Genomic DNA, 21,818 nt, shown 5'->3' with positions numbered 1-21,818 from the left:
TCTTCTCAAGCAGCGCTGAGAGGCCGTCTCTGTGGCAGTGCCCAGCTGCACTGATGTCGGGAATTGTCTTTTGAGCCAAAAACTCACAAAGAAGATACATTGCTTTTAAATTGTTTGCTGCTATTCTTCACGTGTGTTCTTACCGGGTCGTAAACAAGCTAAGAACTGTCTTAAGAGAGTCTACCTAAAACTTGGTGCTTTTGATATGGGGATGACAGTGGGAGCAGACATAACTAGAAGATTTATGAAACACATATCCAGACACTTCAGTGAGTCAGATCCGAAAGTTACTCTGCTGGTTTCCAGAGGAGATGGACCTGAGGCCAGCAGAGACATCTACATCGGCCAGAGGGGGAAACTCATCCTGAAACAGGAGTGATGGGCACTGGCTGAGCTGGGTTCTGGTTGTTTTTTTTTTTTTTTTTTTTTTTTTTTTCCGGAGCTGGGGATCGAACCCAGGGCCTTGCGCTTCCTAGGCAAGCGCTCTACCACTGAGCTAAATCCCCAACCCCGCGGGTTCTGGTTTTCTTCTTGTATTTGGAGGCAGAGGTATGTGGTACTGAGGACTGAGTCCAGGGCCTCAGGGATTTAGGCAAGTGCTCTGTCACTGACCCCTAATCCAGGTAGAGGGGTGTGTGTGTTTTAAAGTCTACTCAGACTTTATATACCCTCCACATACGTTACAAATACAACAGCCTGGCCTGCTGGCACACGCCTTAATCCCAGCACTGGCAGGCAGAGGCAGGCAGATTTTATGAGTTCAAGGCCAGCCTGGTCTACATAGTGAGTTCCACAACACTTCTCTCAGGACTAGAGAAGAGAGAGGCCTGTCTCAAAAAGTAAACAAAAAACAACTAACTGAACAGCAATACCAACTATTTCATATGTGCATGCACACGTGGGAGTGCTGAAGTTAATGCATATATGTGTGGAGGCCAGAGGAGGATGTTGAATGTGTTAATTTCTCTACCTTCATTATTTTTTTATTAAAAATGTATTTACTTAGAAGCATTCAGAAGTCAACAAAACAGTTGCATGTTTTTGGTTTTTTTTTTGTATTTTGTTTTTCATCGCAGAACAGTATTCAACACTAGTCTCCAGGTGAGCTGCATCAGACATGACAGAAGATGGGGGGAAACTACACCCCCCCCAAAAAAAAGCTGCTTTAAATTTCCATGCCAATTTACAACCCCCAGACTGGACCAGGCAAAGTTAGTGGCTGTTGAAAATACCACCAGGGCAGGACTGTCTGAAGACACATTCGGTAGTGTAGTAACTACACACAAAAAAAGACACTGTACAGTTTAAAAAACAAAACAAAACCAAACCTTGCATGGCCTGACATTGCAATCCTTTTCTTTATTTATTTTTATTTATTTTTTATTTTTTGGTTCTTTTTTTCAGAGCTGGGGACCGAACCCAGGGCCTTGCGCTTCCTAGGCAAGCGCTCTACCACTGAGCTAAATCCCCAACCCTGCAATCCCTTTCTTTAAAAGGAATGAGTTGAATATAGGGGGTTTAAATGTTTTATAGATTAGGAAAAACTGTGCTAGAACCAACTTCATCTTCATCGCCATCACCGCCACCATCATCATCTTCATTGTCATCACCGCCACCATCATCATCTTTGGCCTCCTGTCAACCTCTAGTGTGTTGGGGCCCCTGGGTACAGTTGCACACCACCAGGACACAGGGGGTGCAGAGCAAAGGCAGAAACAACTGCAGGAAGTTGCAAGCTTTATTGATCTTTATATAGATATGAATATGCATTACCTCAATTTCCATTTTGGCCAGATACCATCAGATCGCTATTCCCACGATACCAGGAACAACTGAGGCAAGACTTAAACAAATGAGACTTAAACAAAGGCTTCTTCTCAAAATATTTATATGACAAATCACCTTCTTCCTATTAGCAAAATAAACTCGCCATTACCAAGAGAGCGTGAGAACCACTTCCCCAGAAACAGGACGCTGCAGAACAGTTAAGGTCAAGTGAGAAAAATACTTCCTTCTCAAAATTCCAGCCCCTATATGCACCTGTCACCAGTCCTTACTTGATCCTGCCTGAGAGCTGCCTCTCCATGTCTCCACTCATGTGCACACACAACTTAAAACAAGTGTTACACCCAGTGGTCTTTCTTATCACTCATTAATATGTGATTGGGTTATTTCCAGTTCGGAGCTATGAAAAATTAAGCTATTGTGAGGCTGAGCCTGGTGCACTGCCTTTAATCTTGGCAGGGGCATCTTGAATTCAAGGCCAGTGAGTTTCATATCATGGGTTCCGTGCCAGTTGGGATACATAGGGAGACCCTGTCTCAAACAACAACAAAGGACCCTTTTCTACCATTGTGTGTATGTGCCTCTGTGTGTGTGTGCGCCTGTTGGGGGGGCATGCAAGTGTGCATGCGTATGTTCAATTGTGCATGTGTGCATTGAGTGTGTACACTCATGTGTGCATGTATGCATACATGTGTACATGTGTGTGCATACATGTGTACATGTGCGTGTGGTTGTGCATGCGCGCACGTGTGCATGTTGTATATGTGCTTGTGTGTTCACATATGTATGTACATGTGTGCATGTGTGTATATATATGTGTGCAGTCATGTGTGTGCTTGTGCATGTGCACCTGTGCATGTTGTGTATGTCCTGTGCACTCACGCGTGTGTGTGAATGTGTGCATGCCCACATATACAATTACACTAACCACTTTTTTTTTTCTTTTCTTTTTTTTTTTCGGAGCTGGGGACCGAACCCAGGGCCTTGTGCTTGCTAGGCAAGCGCTCTACCACTGAGCTAAATCCCCAACCCTACACTAACCACTTTTTTATTGTTGTGATGAAACATGAGTAAGGCAACTTGTGGAAAAGAAGCGTTTCATAAGATGTACGGTTCCCAGAGGGCTTGAGTCCACGGTGGCTGAGTGCCAGCCTGGTGAGAGTGAAGGCATCCGTCCTGGCAGCAGGAGCCGGTGAGAACTCACTCACACCTCGGGCAGAAAGACCTCCGAGCCCACATCCAGGGTCACACTGCCTCCACAAGGCCACACCTTTTTTTTTTTTTTTTAATAGCTTGATTTCACTATGTAGTTAGTCCTGGCTGTCCTGGAATCCAGTAGAGCCAGTTGACCTGGAACAGACAGAGATCTGTCTACTTCTGCCTCCTGAGTGCTGAAGTTAATGATGGGTGTCACCACACCAGTCATTAGGCCACATATTCTAATCTTCACCATGTAAAGCCCTGTTTCAACAATGACAACACATCATGATGCGTTATTGTAGGTAATTATCCCTAGTCATTTGTTTATTTTTGAGATAAGGTTTTGTTATATAGCCAGATAGATCTTGAACTCAAAATCCTCCAGCCTTGGCCTTCCAGACACTGCATGTAGAGGTGAGGGCCACCATGCCCAACTGCAATGGTTTACACTCATTGGTGCTGACCCCCGTGTGACCACTGTGCAATGACAGGGCTCTGAGTTTGTCTACGTCCTTACCTTCCCAGTGAGTTTAGACATCCATGTGCTTCGTGGTGACGATCGGTATGCTTTGTTAAACTTGAGTTGCTTAGAGCATGTCTCCCAAGTCCTGGATGCTGGCGAACTCTCCCTGCCTGTGTTTCCTTGGAAAGGTCTATAGCTTGCTCTCATTTCTTTCTTTCTCTTCTTTCCCCCCACCTTCCCCTTCCCTCCTCTTGGGTGGTGGAGGCTGGACCCGGGCCCATGTGTGCCGAATAGGCAGTTTCCCACCGACCCGCCCTCCAGTGCTATGTTTTTGTTTATGTTTTGTTGTCGTTCTGGTTTTGTTTTTTCTTTCAAGGTTATCAATGTTCCGTCCTTTCTTTCTTCCTTTTTAAGATGTCTGCTGAGAAATATGTTGAGAGTCTAAAGAGACTTTTTTCCCTTGTAGTTTTTGAATTTTTTCTTTGTCTTTGATTTTAGATAATTTAATTATGATATATTTTGGTGCCATTTGGGTTCAACTTTTCAGGGACCTATGGGCTTCCTAAGTCTGGTCAAACATTTGACTCAAGTTGGGGAAGTGTTTAGTTATTCGCTTTAAAAAGTCTGTGTGTGTGTGTGTGTGTGTGTGTGTGTGCACACACATGTGAGTGCGAGTGTGCCTCATATATAAGAAAACGAAAGTTCGTTTGGAGGAGTGAGAGTAAAGCATGGATGGACACTTGTGATTCTTTTTCCAACTGTCGTATAGCTGGATAGTTGGAGGGAGCTTTCTGAAGAACTAGCATAAAATAAATAAGGGAAAAGACAAGATTTTGTGAAAGCCATCTTAGGTAGGGCTGTGGAAATTCTTCTTTCTAGTCTTATGTACTTCAGAAATACTTAGCCACAAACAGTGGCTCATACCTGTACTCCTTGCACTTTGAAGGCTGAGGCAGGAGAATCTTAAACTTGAGGCTAGCCTGGACTATACGGTGAACCCTCAGCTCAGAACACATAGAGAAAATGGATTTCAGATGTGTATATTTCATGAATACATTGCCTCAGCCCTATGTCTGCTCCTGGCCCAACGTGAGGGAGCGGCTTGGCTCACCTCCTCTCTCCAGCATCATATTTGGTCTCAGCCCAGGGTCAGAAACAGAGGAGCCAAGTGATTGTGACCCTCCTCCTGCCACATGCAAATTAATAAGGAGGTAAAATAAAATCCAACTTAATTATCTTTTAATTGGTTTGGCAAAAAAAAAAAAAAAATTCCAGTTGGGGCTGGAGAGACGGCTCAGTGGTTAAGAGCACTGGCTGTTCTTCCAGAGGTCCTGAGTTCAATTCCCAGCACCCACATGGGAGCTCACAGCTCTGTGACTCCAGCTCCAGGAGATCAAACACCTCACACAGACACATGTGCAGGAAAAACACCAATTCACATAAAATAAAAACAGATCATCAGTGCTCTCTTCGGCAGCACGCACACTAACACTGGAACGATACAGAGAAGAATAGCATGGCCCCTGTGCCAGGATGACACGCAGATTCGTGCAGTGTTCCATGTTTTTGAACTGAGATCAGGACCCCTGTTGAAGGAATCAGAGAAAGGACTGAAAGAGCTTGAAGGGGCTCGAGACCCCATATGAACAACAATGCCAAGCAACCAGAGCTTCCAGGGACTAAGCCACTACCTAAAGACTATACATGGACTGACCCTGGACTCTGACCTCATAGGTAGCAATGAATATCCTAGTAAGAGCACCAGTGGAAGGGGAAGCCCTGGGTCCTGCTAAGACTGAACCCCCAGTGAATGTGATTGTTGAGGGGAGGGCGGTAATGGGGGGAGGATGGGGAGGGGAACAGCCATATGGAGGGGGAAGGGGAGGGGTTAGGGGGATGTTGGCCCGGAAACCGGGAAAGGGAATAACAATTGAAATGTAAATAAGAAATACCCAAGTTAATAAAGACGGAAAACAAATCATTAAAATGTTTTCAGTTAGGGGCTGGGGATTTAGCTCAGTGGTAGAGCGCTTACCTAGGAAGCGCAAGGCCCTGGGTTCGGTCCCCAGCTCCGAAAAAAAGAACCAAAAAAAAAAAAATGTTTTCAGTTAAATTATAAACTGTTTATTGGCCTTTATACACATAAAGTACATACATAGTGAACTGAATATTTTATACAAACCCTAGGAAAGTATTCCAAATACAGAATTGTGAATCAGGTTCTAATGAAGTATGTGATTTGGAGCCAGAATTCACAACTATGTATCTGTCACAATCTTTTTCATTCAAAAACACAAAAATGAAAACAAGCCAATGTTGGTGTGGAAGCGCTAAAGGGAGCCGTGTAGACGCAGCAGGGGCAGAGTGACGCCCGTGACGCCCCAGCCTGCGGAGGCTCCTTATGTTGCCCCCAGAAGGATGATGGAACCTAGGGCCATGAGGACCTGGCCAAGCATCATGTCCATGTCAAACAGGTGCTTGGTGTTTCCCTGGGACAGGTAAGCCGTCAGCCACTGCTGGAAGAAGGACGGGCTGCTGTAGACACCGGGAAAATGCCTCCGTCCGCAGCCGTGTCCGTAACTGGTAACTCCCATCACAAAGTATCTTTTGTGTTCTGGTAGGTAGCACATTAGGGGTCCACCGCTGTCACCCTGCCAGAGACCCCAGGAGAGTCTGATTATTTCTTGTGCAGTCACAGAGCTGAGACAACTCGGCTACACTATGGTGCACCTGCTCTGTGAACATCCCTTCTCAGCAAACCTCCAAGGACAACATGGGCTGCTCTCCACACTTGCTATCAGGATGAAGCGTGGGGAAGGAGGCGCAGGGAGCTGGCGTTTTGCTGGGATGGCTCCCGGCCACACACGCATTACTAAGATGCACCCTTAACATATTAATATAACATTTTTGGAAATCAGGACAATATTTCCATCCTAATTTCCAGCTTATTCTGGAGGTGTGCCATCTGCTGAGACACAGCTGGAGGCTCACTTCACCTGCACGGTTGTGAACCAGAAGACTAGAGATGGAACCGTTTGGATCTTACAGCACAGTTCTCAGAGGAAACATGGCTTGGGAGGAGCACAAAGGACTGAAACAACTGTCCATTAGGTACTTCCTTTGCTCTGGCCTTGTGGCAAAGGCGCTGTTCAGAAGGGAGAAGTGCTCCAGTGCGTGTTCCTTTTGCTGCCATGCCTTGTCCACAAGAAACGGCATGTCCTCGAGAGCTGAGATTGGCTCATGCAGGGAGGTGCAAGGAAGGGGAGGGCTGTCAACAGGGCCCTAAGTAACCAGCTTCTCAAAGGTTATACAAGACCCAAAAGTGCTGCTCCTATGCTGGCCACGCCCTCACAGCCACAAGGATGCCAAAATCATTCTCTCGGAATCTGGAGGTTGAGGACCAGTTCTGAGTGTCAACTGGGAAGGCACTGAATGGTTGTTGAAATAACTATGTTCGATGGAGTTTGTTCAGGGAATGCAATTCATTTAAGCCAAATGTTTCACTGTTTCACGCACAGACTTTAAAGGAAGAGAACACAGGAGACATAAACCCTAGAGTGCAGGAATAGGGATGCAGGAATAGAAGAGTGTAGAGCACTTGTGTGCCGGGCAGGGCACCTGTGTGCGGGGCAGTGGGTTTGGAAGCAGCAATAGGCAGAAGAATCAAGAACAAGAGGGCTGACATGGCACGGTGCTCTGTGGCATAGTGTGCACTTAGAATTGAGAAGTCCAGTCTCCCGTGTGGAAAGAGAAAGTCATATGAGATAAGGCAGGAAGGAAATTGGATTTCATAAAAATTGGAAACTTAAGATCCAAATAATATTCTGTACAAAAACAAAAGCTGGCTCTAGGGTGCGTGCCTTGAACCCCAGCACTTGGAGGTAGATGCAGGCAGAGCTCTGTGAGTTCCAGGCCAGCCTGGACTACACAGTGAACCTTGTCTCAAACAACAAACAACAAATGAGGTCAGTGGCAGAACACTGCTAACATGCACAAGGCCCTGGCATTGGTCCTCAGGACAAAGCAACAATGACCAGACATAGTGGCTGCAGCAACAACAAATCATCATAGGTGGAACGGGAGGAGATGCTCGCAGAGCACCATGTGGGGCCATGTGATCAGACTCGGGGTAAGGGTGCCTACCGCCTCCACCATACACAGGGAGAAGGTGAGCCTGCTGTGCTGCACGGCAGCGGGCAGCGCTGTGTCCTGAGGGCAGGCACATGACGGGCGGGCTCTGTCCCCTCAGAAAAACAATCCTCTTCCTTTAGTAGCATTGGGTATGATGAAATGAGACGAGTGACTGGTCAGGATTACTGCACTTTCTAGTCTGGGCAACCCCCAGGCAGGAGAATGAACAAGCCAGTCATGAAGGACCACATGTTGATTTCTCCAGAAGTGCTGAGGACCTCTGCCTATATGTAGAGGTGGGTGAGGAGAATGAGGCGTGGTTTCCTTTTGAGTGTGTGCACGCACACATGTATGTATAAGCATATACGTGTGGAGGTCAGAGGATGATGTCAGGTGTCTTCACATGTCATAAATGTCATGGCAAATGAGTAGCAGTCAGGGGACAGCCTCAGCTGTCAGGCTTCTGTCCCTTCTGGCTTGAGGCAGGGTCTCTGGTTTTACTGCTGTCTACAAGGCCTGCAGGCTGCTGGGGTTCCAGTCTCTGCTCCTTCCCATCTCCTGCACTGGCCTTGGGGTTAGGTCGGTGCTGAATTCTGCTGTTTCTGTGGGCGCTGGGATCTGCACTCACGTCCTCGTGCTTGCACTGCAAGCACTAACTGAGCCATGTCTCCAGCCCTGACATGTGACTCTTAGATCCCTTTTAGTGGTGACAAAAAAATGTCCTGAAAGTAGACTTGAAATGATGGCTCAACTCTAAAAACTCCACTGAGTTACACACTGCAAATGGGTACATTAGGCTCTGGGTGACAGAAAAAGAAAAGAAAGAGGAAATGAAGGAGACTGGAGAGGTGGCTGAGGAATTAAGAGCACTGGATGTTCTTCCAGAGGACCAGGGTTCCATTCTCAGCACCCACAAGGCAGCTCACAACCATCCGTAACTCTAGTTCCAGGGAATCTGACGCCTTCTTCTGGCCTCCTTAGGTACCAATTGTGTGCACGCACACGCACACACACGCACACACACACACACACACACACACACACACATATCCAGGCAAGTCACCCAGATAAATAAAATATAAGTTAGCCAGCAATGGCACACGCCTTTAATCCCAGCACTTTGGGAGGCAGAGGCAGGCAGATCTCTGAATTGGAAGCCAGACTGGCCACCAGGGCTATACAGAGAAATGTTGCCTCAAAAACCACACACACACACACACACACACACACACACACACACACACACACACACACGAAGAGAAGAGAAGGAATGGGGAAGATTTTTGCCTGGATTTGATCCTGATAGGGATAAGAACCAGGAAATCCAATCTAAAACCAGAATTTCAGATTAGGCCTGGTAATTATGATTACCAGAGCAAAGGCCTTTGTCTGGGTTCCTCCTGGCTTTAGAACGCATCTAAATCTTTGGTCTTACCCTGCACGTGTCAAAGGTCCCATTTTCATGACCTGCACAGAAGGAAGTGTTAGGAATCACTCCTCCGTAGCTCCTGTCAGAGTTACAGATCTCTCGAGAGATGAAGTGGACTTTCGCCTCTTGTAAAATGGTTGTGCCGTTGCCTGTCAGCAGCAGAACGACAAAGCCTTTAAGTTTCGTCTTAATAACTGCAGGCAACTTTACAGTGCTTTAAAATGCTAGTGTACAGTCCATGTGTGCTGACTTACACGTGTAATTTTAACACGCTGGAGGCTGAAGCAGGAGGATTGCTATTGGTTCAAGGCTAGTCTGGGTCACAGAGACTCAGACTCAAAAAATGAAAATGGGGCCAGTGCTGTGTGGAGTGCTGGCCTAGCATGCACAAAGCCCTGGGTTCCGCCCCTATGTTGCATGAACCATGGTGATACACATCTAGGATCCCTGCATACAGGAAGGAGATATGGACCCTAAATTCAAGGTCATCCTCAGCTACATAGAGTTTAAGACATCCTGGGCTACATGAGACCTTGTCTTTAAAAACTAAAACCTGCTAAAACATTAGAGTACAGGCACTTAATGAGGGTCACATTCCGACCGAAGACGGAACGGCTCCACAGAATGCCTTCTGTGTATCACTGAACCGAGGTCTGTTTCCCCTGGGCCTGACTGTTCAGAGCTTCTTAGCTACTTCCTGTCTAGGTTTGCCCATGTGAGGCCTTTTCTTTCTATACATGGGACTGCAGGCTGCGTTTTCTGACTGGTTTATTTCATGTAGGGTGATCCTATGTATCAGTGTCCTATTCCAGCTCCTGGCTTTTAAGATTACATTCCCTAGTTTTTCCTGGTACACAGGAACAAAACAGATCTGAACATGTTGGTTTTAGTCCTGCCATTTTACTAAACTCTGTTCATTTCGGCTTTGCCACATCCTTGCCCAGATTTGGCACTGTGCGTCTTTTGGGTCATGACCGCTGTATTAGCGGTGTGGTGGCTTCTCTTTGTGGCATAAGTGGTGGCAGCGTCTCTTCACTTACTGTTGGCATCCGAAAGTCTGCTTCAGTGAGGTATCCTTCAAATCATCAGCAAATTTACAACCAGTCAGCTAAGCAGGTTCTTCAAAGCTCTCACAGGGTCTCTGGAGCAAATGCTTTTCCCTTAGTAAAAGCTTATCTCTCCATTCTCTAAGATGTGTCTTTTAAAGAGAATGCATTTTAAAGATATATTTTATGTGTATGGATGTTTTGCCTGCCTGTATATATGTATGCACACATGTGCCTGGTGCCTGTGGAGTTCAGAAGAGAGCAGTGTGTCCCCTAAAACTAAAGTCATAGATATTTGTGAGCCACAATATGAGTTCTAGGAATTGAACCAGGTCCTCTGCAAGAGCAACAGTGCTCCTAACCCGAGTCATCTAAGAGCACACATTTTAAATTTTGACAAACTAATATGTCCCACTTACGCACATATGCACGCACACACATGCACACACGGGACAATGCACACGCCCATCAGGGCACAGTGGCCCAGGTAGGACATTGGGCATCCTAGTCTGCTGCTCTGTATCTTAGTCCTTTGAGACTCACACAGCCCCGGGTCACCCCTAGTCGTGAACAGTAAATGGCAACTATTCTTACATTGTTACCTTATTATACCTCTGTCAACCTCACCAAGATGGCCATGCTCCCTACTGGTTGGTTGGTTGGTGACTTAGTTTGATCTTGAGTCAGGGTCTCTCTATGTAGCCTGGCTGGCCTGGCGCTTGCTATGTAGACCAGTGTGGCCTTGAACTCGAACAGTTCAAGTGCTGAGATTAAAGGCGTGTGCCACTTGGCCAATTATCCGTGCTGTAGGAGTTACAACACGACAAGGCTGGGACTTAGCCCATTGTGATGCTCTTCTCCTCTCTGTGTTGTCTTCCTTATCTTCCCTCAAAAATGCTCATGGAAAGGGCTGGAGAGATGGCTTGGTGGCTAAGAGCACTGATTGTTCTTCCAGAGGTCCTGAGTTCAAATCCTAGCAACTACATGGTGTCTCAGAACCCCCTAAAAGGGCATCTGTTCCTGTCTTCTGGTGTGTGGGTATACATGTAGCAGAGCACTCATATAGTCATCAATCAATCAATCAATCAATCACTAAGTGGAAACATTTTTTAAAAAGTGCTCAAGACAGGGTTGGGGATTTAGCTCAGTGGTAGAGCGCTTGCCTAGCAAGCGCAAGGCCCTGGGTTCAGTCCCCAGCTCCGAAAAAAAAGAAAAAAGAAAAAAGTGCTCAAGAAAAACAGTAATTTACAAAGTATTCCCTAAAATTCTCCCACTACTGCCTAAGTGACTCACATCTGACCAGGTTCTTGGGTGGTTGCTTTGAACTCCCAAGATCCACCTGCCTCTGCCTCCTAGGTGCTAAGATTTAAGGTGTGAACCAGCCCAGCCTTAGTCATCTTTGACAACATAGCTAATCTGGGCTACAGGAGACTCTGTCTTTAAAAAAACAAAATCCGGGGGCTGGAGAGGTGGCTCAGTGGTTAAGAGCACCGACTGCCCTTCCAGAGGTCCTGAGTTCAATTCCCAGCAACCACATGGTGGCTCACAACCATCTATAATGAGATCCGATGCCCTCTTCTGGTGTATCTGAAGACAGCTACAGTGTACTTATATATAATAAATGAATAAATCTTAAAAAAAAAAAATCCCTAACTATTTAACTTCATATGCCATGAAAAATAAGTCTTAGTACTTCCTCTAACACGTTCCAAACTGTCTGATTCCCCTTGAGAACCAGGTTGATGTGCTAGTTAAGTAACCATGCTTCAGAATCTCAAAGACCTCAATTTGAGTCCTAGCTGCTTCTTTTTTGAGGGGTGTTGGGGGAAATGGGGGTAGGGAGGTGGTAGTTGAGATAGGATTTTATGTAGCCCAGGCTGGCCTTGAGTTCATTCCACAAATAGCTGAGGATGACCTGGAGCTCCTGATCTCCTGATTGTCTTGGCCCACTCTGGGATTACACATGTATGCAGTTTCCATGGACTCAGCCTTTGGCCTCCATAGCCTCTGTTCTGCAGCACAGTCCTAGACCAGCAGGGAAGATGGTCAACAGGATGGCAGCCTCGGCGGCAGGGGCAAGGGCAGGGGCAGGGGCAGGGGCAGGGGTGGCAGCAGGGGCAACAGCAGGAGCAGCAGGGGCAGCAGTGGGGACAGCAGGGGCAGGGGCAACAGGGGCAAGGGCAGGGGCAGCAGGGACAGCAGGGGCAGCAGCAGGAGCAGGAGAAGGAGCAACAGGAGCAGCAGGAGCAGGGGCAGTAGCAGAGGCAGCAGCAGTGGCATTTGCAACAGGGATGCTGAGGGAGCAGGAGCTGGAGGCACAGGCTTGTCTGAAGCCTGCTGCTATAGGGATTTTCTCTCTCCTGTCAGGTGTATGATCAACAGTTAGCGCCTGTGTGAGAGATCACAGGCAGTCATCCTGCCTAATCCTGCATAGGGAATTAGAGGGAAAGGAAATAGAATCCTCGGTTCGACTTTCTGATTTAAGGTGCAGATTCTCTCATCCATGCTGAGTCCTGGGCTGTAGAGACACCAGATCGTCATTCTCGGGTGAAATTAGTTCAAGCATGTTGGTGTTTAGAACCAGGGTTCCTACATACTTCTGCCTATGCAAAAAAAGTCTCTCTCCAAAAGGAAGAAAATACAAAATAAAAATGTTCTTCTTTTTTATGGTTTATAAGAATCCGTTGTTTAGCTTTGGGGTCAGTAAAGAGGTAAAATAAAGACAAAATATAAAACAGGGTAGAATAAAACCTAGTGGTCGACTGCTTGCCTAGTGTGTGCACAGCACTGGATGTGATTCTTAGCATAGTCAACTAATCAATCACTAATCAAAAGAGGTGTACGCAGGACATTTATATATAAATGGATTCCCTCCCTCTGCCAGCAACCAGGAAGGTATGTCAGTTGGAGTCAGACTATAATTACCTTCTTCTTGGGTTCTTCCCCAGCCACTTACAAAACACGTTGTGTTTTGGTCCAGTTTTTGGAAAACACCAAAAGGGAGGCAAATGGGCTGAATATGGTCATTATACCTCACGGCCTTCTTTAAATGGAACAGTGCGATATCATTTACGAACGTTTCCAGAATGAAATCTGGCTGGATGACGATGTCTGACACGCGTACACTCCTGCTGTGGGAGTGGCTCCGGGTGAGGTCGGTGGTCCCGATCACCGCCCTCCACTTGAGAGGATCGCTGGAAGAAAGCAGGTATTCTTATCACCCAGAGGTCCACCTAAACAATTCTCTATTTCCCCTAGATGTCCCCTAAATATCAGACTGAAAACAAAGTTTTAAGTATATTTCCATGTGACAAATATAAAAAGCTCAAACTTCATGACGCAGCAGAGGAGAGAGATGATGAGTGGGACAGGGAACTCAACAGACTCAGAGACCGTCATGGCCTACTAGGATAGCAAGTCCTGCTACTGAAAGGAGGGCTCAGTCACTCCCTGCGTGGTGCTGAGACAACTACCTGTTTGGAAAGAAAGGGTTAAATCCCTGAAATAACACAAGCCACCAAAGTAAACTCCAAATGGATTAAAAGCTTAGAGTTCTTTTCGTAAGAGGTGCTGTCTCTACTACAGGCAAAATGATAGCTCTGGAATTTGCTTAGCGAAGATTAACTCTGCAGAGGGCAGGCTTAGCATCCATAAGGCATGGGTGGGAGGGGCAAGAGGAGCACATGAGTGCAGCATGCATTACATACATGTATAAAAATGTCACGCCATGTTTAATACACACTAATAAACATCGTTAAAAGAAGTAGCACGTGAAGCTGTGTGATAAGCATGTGGGAATTACTTCCTCTCCTTTTATAATTCATTTGTGCCCTGGGAGTTTTGTCTGTGCACCATGTGCGTGACTCATGCCCAAGAATGCCAGAAAAGGACATCAGATTCCCTGAAACCCGCATCTCAGGGAGTTGCGAGCTGCCACTTGGGTGCTGGGAATCCAGACCTGGTCCTCTGTTAGAGTAGGCAGTGCTTTTAACCACAGAGCCATATCAGGCCCCTAATTTTTGGAAATATACTAGAATAAAACATCTGGATCTTAGCTCTAGAATTTTTTTTCCTTTTTTTTTTTTTTCGGAGCTGGGGACCGAACACAGGGCCTTGTGCTCTCTAGGCAAGCGTTCTACCGCTGAGCTAAATCCCCAACCTCCCTTAGCTCTAGAATTTTAAAAAATTAAACTAAAAAGAAGACAGGTGAATATATGGCTCTGACATGGGACAGGATTTATTTGGTTTTTGTTTGGGTTTTTTTTGTTTGTTTGTTTTTTTTGTATCTTGTTTTGTTTTGAAACAAAGTTTTACTAGTTGTCTTGTTGCTGGGATAAACTACTCCAAAAAAACCAATGTAGGGGAGAAGGGTTTGTTCTGGTTCAAGTTCTAGTCCATCATGGCAGGGAAAGCAAGGAGGCAGGAACATCAGGAGGCCAGACACATGCATCAGGGCGGGAGCAGAGGGAGACAGAGGCCAGCAAATACTTAGCTCCTTTCTCCTTTTCACTCAGTCTAAGGAAGGAGAGTCACCTCCCTCAGGTAGGGTGGCTCCCACCTCATTAACCTCCCACAGACATGCCCAGAGGCATGGAAATTATACCACAGTTATAAAAGAAAATAAATAAATAAATGAGAAATGAAAACAAAGACAGCTACATCCCAATGGTTGTTTCTGCTGGGCGGAAGCCGGCATCACAGGGAAACCCTGAGGTTCTGCCCTGTGACAGATGCCAGCTCCATCCTCCCCCCCACACACACACACTCTTTTCAGCATTACACACACACACACACACACACACACACACACACACACACACACACACAAGTGTGAAGCCTTAGGTTCAGCCCCCAGTACCACTGCCTTTTCCTGGGTGTGTGTTGGTGCCCAGAGGCAATACCCGTGTGCCTGTACAAGATTTACTTATTTTGCCACAAGGTGTCCTGATTTAATTAATATACACGATCCGAACCCTTTGGAGTTTTGTGGGGCAGGGATGGACCCTTGACCAAAGTATGGTTCATTAATAAACTGGGCACCGTTTTCACCTAAAATGAAAAGCTAGGCTGCCTGATCGGATAATTCATCATAGAGAGCGTTAATTACAATAGGAGGTAGACAGCAAAGGCTAATGTATAGAATACAGACCGTGCTGCCATTCCTCGTCCCAGCTCACCAACATCAGAAGAGATGCTTCTGAGCTAGAGAGACGCTCAGGGGTAAGAGCCTGACGGTCGGGCAGAGGAGCCAGGTTCTTTTTCCAGCAACCTTATGATGGCTCACAGCTGTCTGTCACTCTCTGCCTTCCTTGGGCACCAGAGATGCACATGGTATCCATCCATCCATACATACATACACACACACACACACACACACACACACACACACACACACACACACTCCCATGCATAAAAATAAACTATTTTGGAAAAAGGCACTCTAAGGAAAGTTTGCATAACTGCCACATAGCGTATGATCACTTGGATGGAAACTGAGAAAGCTGCATCCACCCAGCATGGAAGCAGCTTTGGAAATTAGGTTTTGGTCACAGAAATCCCATGAAAGGGGTTGGGGATTTAGCTCAGTGGTAGAGCGCTTGCCTAGGAAGCGCAAGGCCCTGGGTTCGGTCCCCAGCTCCGGAAAAAAGAACCAAAAAAAAAAAAAAAAAAAAAAAAGAAATCCCATGAAAGTGGGATTTTATGATTCTAAACAAATGAAACCAAAGGGTCTCTGTCAGAGCTCAAATAATAAAGATTAACTGTGAACTGCCTTGTTTTTATGAAGCCCACAAACAAAGTATGTTTTTACATATACAAATAGATAGTTAGATGTATGGTGTCTTGTTAAGGTTTTACTGCCGTGAACAGATGCCATGCAAACTTTATAAAGGACAATATTTCACTGGGGCTGGCTTACAGATTCAGAGGTTCAGTCCGTTATCATCAGGGCGGGGGCATGGCAGCATCCAGGCAGGCATGGTGCAGGAGGAGCTGAGAACAGACTGTGCATCCTCAGGCAGCTAGGAGGAGGGTCTCCAAGCCCACCCCCGCAGTGACACACTTCTTCCAACAAGGCCACATCTTCTAATCATCCCACTCCCTGGCCAAGCATTTGCAAACCACCGCATATGGTTGTACAGGCTCACAGCAACAGTCACTTAACTGTGTATTTTCCACTTGTGTATAGTTACTTTTACACTAAGTAATAATATATAATAGACTATATGGCCCGTAAACCCTATACACTATCCACAGAAACAGTCGCCAACCTGTGAGTTGAAGGATTCATTTCAACAAATGCAGTGTAATATATCTAAGAAATTATATATATGTGTGTGTATATATATATGTATACACACATATATATATACACACACACACACTCCCATAGACACAATGCTTACCTAAAGTCAGTACCATTTCAAACTGTCCCCAAGAGAAGAAAATGGGAGTCACATCGCCAATACCTACCTAGCCTCTTTAGTGCAGTGAGCAGCTGTGAGGACCCACCTGTCTCTCACTAGGGCACCACCACATACGTGCACAAGAAAATTGCCATCTTGAACCTGCAGGCTAACTTGCCATGGCCAGGCTCCAGCGTTGGCTTGCATACCTCCTATAATCCGAGACCCTTCCAGTGCACCTCTGAGTGGTGCTATTCCACAGCCTAAAAACAAAGCAATGCATAATTTGGAATCAACATCCATGTTTTGTGTTACTTCCTAACCTGAATTCATTAGCACAATTCTTTAAATCTCTTGTACACTATGTACAAGCTGATATTTTGAATGGCAAAGGAATTAAAACAAACATGATATATTTGACTACGTGGTAAAACACAAAATCAACATAGTTTATTAATAACTGCATTGCCCAAGAACTTAAAAGTTTCACTAAGTACCTTGTTCTTTCCTTTGTGAAATAGTGATTAAGAGTCTAAGATCCAGCCAGCATGCTAGTATACACTAATTTTTTTTTTGTTTGTTTGTTTTTGAGACAAGAGTTTCTCTGTGTAGCGCTGGCTGTCTCGGAACTCTGTGGACAAGGCTGGCCTTGACTCAAAGATCGCCTGCCTCTGGCTGCAGAGTGCTGGGTTCCAAGATGTGCGCCACCACACCCAGTGGTGTAAACACGTGTAATCCCAGCATTCGAGAGGATCAGACCAGGGATATCACAAATTCCAAGCAAACCTGGACTTACCGTGAGACCTGATTTCAAAAGTGTGTGTGCCTGCATGTGCCTGTGTCTGCATGTGTTTGAGATATTGCTCAGAAATAAGGGTGTGTCGGAAGCAGGTATATGAATAAGCTACTGATTCAATCTCTGGCATAAAACAAAAGTTGCAATTGCTAAGTCAAGAACTACAAGCTATGTCAGCCATTCTTGCCATTTAACCTGTTAAATAATTATTCTCAACTGTATTCTTAAAAGGTCACCCAACAGCCCTTTGAGCCACAAACATCAATAAGTTTGACTAGAAAATAAGTGCCGAGCATTTTTGAGGTATCACTGACATGGCTACCAACGGTCTGGGAGCAGCTGAGTCCTGCGTAGCTGAGGTGGGGACAGCGGGCAAGGTCCCCGTGTGCTGGGGCGGCGGGGCTGCGCATGACCAGATACTGCCCTTCGTGACCGGCTGCTCCTCTTCCGGCGGCCCTGGCATGGCAGCCTGTCCCTGCGCCGGGCTGGAGCCCTCCCTGAGGGTCAGCGAGTGCAGCTTGCCGTACGCAAGGGCTCCGCCCAAACACAGCAGTGCGGCGCTCAGCGCCCATGACCCCATGGCGGCCGCAGGCCCCAAGATGGCGGCTGCGGGGAGGTCCGCGCGGTGCCTGCTGGTCCTCCACCGCTTCCCGCCTTCGCTCGACTGGTGAGGCCGCTCCGGGCCTGTCGCCCAGCAGAGGACTTCCGGAAGGCCGCCGACTCTGGACGCCATTGGGCACGGGAAGGAAGGTCTCTCCACACCGCGGGGCTGTGGGCCCGGATTGAAAAGGTTTGCCTCCAGCACCTCAGAGTAGGCGTGAGAGGGGAAGGGAGGGCTCGCCATGGTCAGGTCGAAGCCCTCGCCTCGCGAGCATGCTCAACAGGTTTGGAAGGAGCCGGCTGCAGAAGACATCCTCTCACCTAACAGGCACCATAGCTTGTCCATTCATGCTCCCACACGTCATACACCCAGGGATGCCCACAATAACAAGTAAATATTTCCTAAGGAAAAAACTGCCTCTAATCCCAGCACTCGGGAGGCTGAGGCAGGGGAATCTCTGAGTTTGAGGCCAGCCTGATCTACACAGAGAAACCCCGCCTCGAAAAGCAAACTAACTAGATAGGTAGATAGATAGATAGATAGATAGATAGATAGATAGAGATAGATAGAGATAGATAGATAGATTGAAGAAAAAAAAGTTTGATGTGAAGGTTGCCTACATATAAATAGCATTCCTTTTATGTGAGAGTATTTCAAACAAAAAAGTCTGTGGCCTTCTCCCAACTGTTGTAAGGATCGGAAAATCGCTGAGGGAAAACCCCAGACTCAGTATGCAAAAACAAAGAGTGTTTATTCTGCAGAAAAAACTAGCGGGTGGGGGTGGGGGAGGGAGGTATCTTTGAAATGGCGGCCCCAGAAAAAAAGCACGCAGGCCTTTTTATAGGGAACAGGAGGAACTTTCTAGAAGAATCAGGTAATCTAAATTTTCATTGGTGGGTGCTAGGGGGTCACGGCTGATCAGTGGTCTACATTCCTATGTCATGATCGTTGAATCATGTGATGAAATAGGGCAGTCCAGCGCAGATGGCCCACTGTGAGATAAGATATTTCCCCATTTTTTTGTGATTATTTCCAGGCTGTTCTTTGGGAGGGGGGTTTTATTTCATTTTATTCTGTATTCCTAGAGCTGGTGTCTTATGACCTAGTTTCTGAGACTTATGGTGTATTCCTGAAGCTGGTGCCTTATGGCCTTTTTTGAAATCAGGCCTGGTCCTCAAAATGGAGACAAATGGGGTCCTTAAACAAGGGACCCCTTGTAAAAATGGGGTTTATATTCTCCTTTCACTGTAAAACTTGAAAGTCGTGTCTTAACCCCCTTGTTCAATTCTCATGACCTGCAGTCAGTTCATTTTTCTTCTAAAGATTAATGTATTTTCATTTTATATGAGTATTTTGCCTTTGTGTATGTGTATTGGCTAGTTTCGTGTGTCAACTTGACACAGCTGGAGTTATCAGAGAAAGCCTCAGTGAGGAAATGCCTCCATGAGATCCAGCTGTAATGCATTTTCTCAATTAGTGATCAAAAGGGGGAAGACCCAGCCCATTATGGGTGGTACAATGGGTGGGCTGGTGGTCCTGGGTTCTATAAGAAAGCAAACTGAGCAAGGCAGGGGAAGCAAGCCAGTAAGACATCCCTCCGTGACTTCTGCATCAGCTCCTGTTTCCTGACCTGCTTAAGTTGCAGTCCTGACTTTCTTTGGTGATTAACAGCAATGTGGAAGTGTAAGCTGGATAAACCTTTTCCTCCCAAACTAGCTTCTTGGTCATGATGTTTTGTGCAGGAATAAAAACCCTAAGACAAATTGGTACCAGGAGTGGGGTATTCCTGTAACAACCTGACCATGTTTTGGGGAGGACTGTGGAAGGACTTTGGAACTTTGAGCTTAGAAGAGCCATTGGGTGGTGAGAGCTCTGTTGAATGATCTATAGGAGCTTGGAAGATAATGTTGAGAACTGTGCAAATGATGGGGGCCTGACTTATAAATTTCAGAGGGAAGATTAAAAACTCTTATCAGGGCCATGTTGTTTGTGAAGATTCTGTGGTTTTGGTTAGCTGGGGCTAAAGAATCAGCTATGATTAACAAGATACCAGAACTACTAAATCGAACCTTTGTGTTACTGGGACTATTGATGCTGGTCAGCTGGAGCTAAGAAATTAGCAGTGATTAAGAAGAGACCAGCATCACTGAGGTGAAATCTTCTGGGAAGTGTTTTTTGAGATCTGTGTTCCAGAGATAACTAAGATTGTACCTCATGCTGTGGCTGGACTTGGTAATGTGTAAGAGTCCCCCAGGTGGTACTGGTTTTGAGGCATGAAGGGGTCATAAAGAGCAGCTGAAGCTTAGCACTGTGAGAGGCCAGGGAAGACCATTGGTGAAGGTGCAGCCTCAGTTGCAATTGATGGCCCAGGACTGAAGGGGTCATGCAAAGGAGTTGAGGCTTGGCACCATGAAGAGAGCCTGTGAGAGGCTATTGGTGAAGCCTAACTGCAATGGAAGACAGCAGCGTTTTGGAGATGCCAGTACCATGAGATGACCTCCAACAACAGTAGCAGCAGTGGAGAGCAGGCAGCTAGAGCCTAGAAGACAAGGTGTGTGCTACAAAGGGTAGAGCTGGAGAAGTGACCCAAGCCCTTGGAGGAGCCCAGGAGATCTTGAGTGGATCCCAGACACTGGACAGTTAGGATTTGATTTTGCTTTTGATTGTGACTGTGCCCTGGTATTTTTCCCTCTTGAAGGAAGAAAGTATTTTAGTGGAGCCCACATTTAAGAGACTTTGAGTTGAAAAAAGACTTTGAGTTTTAAAAGAGATTGGCTGTTTTAAATGGATTGAAATTTTAATATGTAAGAATTTGTAAAGACTGTGGGACTTTTAAAGTTATTTAGATCTTGGGGATGAATAAGAAAGTAAGGGTTGAGGCTTAATATTGATGTGTTTGTGTGTCAAGTTGACAAGGGGCCAATAGTAATAAACCCTTTACTCCCCAACTTGCTTCTTGGTCATGATGTTTTGTGCAGGAATAGGAACCCTGACTAAGACTGTCTGTAGGTAGAAGTGGACTTAAAGGATCTTGAGCCGCCATGTGAGAGGTGGGTACTGAACACAGCTCTTCTGGAGGAACAGCTAATGCTTTTAACTTCTGAGCCATCTTTCCACCCCCATGCTTACCTCAGAAAAAAGAAATGCATTTTATTTTGTGAGTTGCCTGGGTGAACATGCACGCCTCTGTGCGTGTGTGGAGACCAGAGGCTAGCTCTCAGGAACTGGCTCTTTCCTGCCACCATCTGGACCCTGGGGGTTAACTCAGGCAAGCTTGTTGACAAGCACCTCTCCCACAGAGCCCCATTGAGGACTGGGCCATAATTCTATTTTATCAGATTATAATCCTAACCAAAATACCTTTGGACCACCCTATAGTTTCACTTGTTAAAGGGGGGGCGGAACTTCTTGGCAACATTTGAGATATAACAGTCACCAAAATTGTTAAGATAATTAATCACTGCTAAGATATTTACATATTTCTCTTTTGAGAAGCCCACACCACACCCTCCTCTTTCCCTCTCTGTTTCTACCAACTCCTGTGCTTAAATCTTTTTTTTTTTCTTTTTTCTTTTTTTTGGGAGCTGGGGACCGAACCCAGGGCCTTGCGCTTGCTAGGCAAGCACTCTACCACTGAGCTAAATCCCCAACCCCTTAAATCTTTTTTTTTTTTTCTTTTCTTTTTTTCGGAGCTGGGGACTGAACCCAGGGCCTTGTGCTTACTAGGCAAGCGCTCTACCACTGAGCTAAATCCCCGACCCCGTTAAATCTTTTTTAAATTATTTTTATATGTGTGTACATGGTGGTGTGCTTGCTTGTCTGTATGTGTACCTGGTTCATGTAGTGCCCATAGAGGCCATGAGAGTGCCAGACTCACTTGGTGCTCTTAATCACGAACCACCTCTCCAGCCCTCTCATGCTTAAATTTATGTTGGAAATCTTTTATTTTTTTTCTTTTTTCTT

At 46.1% G+C, this 21,818-nt stretch overlaps 1 protein-coding gene and 2 non-coding genes across 15 annotated transcripts; 1 reads left to right on the top strand and 2 right to left on the bottom strand.

Annotated features, from left to right (window-relative positions):
- Positions 1–4,909: 4,909 nt before the first annotated feature.
- LOC120093903 (U6 spliceosomal RNA) lies at positions 4,910–5,016 on the top strand. The gene has a single exon (XR_015626274.1). It is a non-coding gene; the product is annotated as a U6 spliceosomal RNA (small nuclear RNA).
- Positions 5,017–5,549: 533 nt separating this feature from the next.
- Tmprss12 (transmembrane serine protease 12) lies at positions 5,550–19,338 on the bottom strand. Of its 13 annotated transcripts, NM_001432317.1 has the most exon segments (6): positions 5,550–6,099; positions 9,015–9,157; positions 11,970–12,079; positions 13,087–13,248; positions 16,565–16,721; positions 17,678–17,855. In NM_001432317.1, coding segments are annotated over 6 exon segments (981 nt in total). In that variant the 5' UTR covers positions 17,835–17,855; the 3' UTR covers positions 5,550–5,847.
- Positions 19,339–21,540: 2,202 nt separating this feature from the next.
- Trnat-agu (transfer RNA threonine (anticodon AGU)) lies at positions 21,541–21,613 on the bottom strand. Its single transcript has one exon. It is a non-coding gene; the product is annotated as a tRNA-Thr (tRNA).
- Positions 21,614–21,818: the final 205 nt, after the last annotated feature.

The sequence above is a fragment of the Rattus norvegicus genome, chromosome 7, assembly GCF_021556685.1.
Source record: "Rattus norvegicus strain SHRSP/BbbUtx chromosome 7, alternate assembly SHRSP_T2T, whole genome shotgun sequence".
NCBI lineage: Eukaryota > Metazoa > Chordata > Mammalia > Rodentia > Muridae > Rattus > Rattus norvegicus.
This window is presented reverse-complemented; position numbering and strand designations above follow the sequence as displayed.

Excerpts from the sequence above, each read along its gene's own strand:
- Tmprss12 (XM_087555260.1), bottom strand. The coding sequence starts at position 18,098 with ATGGCGAGCCCTCCCTTCCCCTCTCACGCCTACTCTGAGGTGCTGGAG. Across the intron at positions 16,722-17,674 it reads GCAGCCGGTCACGAAGGGCA|GCTGTGGAATAGCACCACTC; the intron begins GTATCTGGTCAT and ends CTTTGTTTTTAG. Across the intron at positions 9,158-12,979 it reads GGGAAGAACCCAAGAAGAAG|GCAACGGCACAACCATTTTA; the intron begins GTAATTATAGTC and ends TGCTGCTGACAG.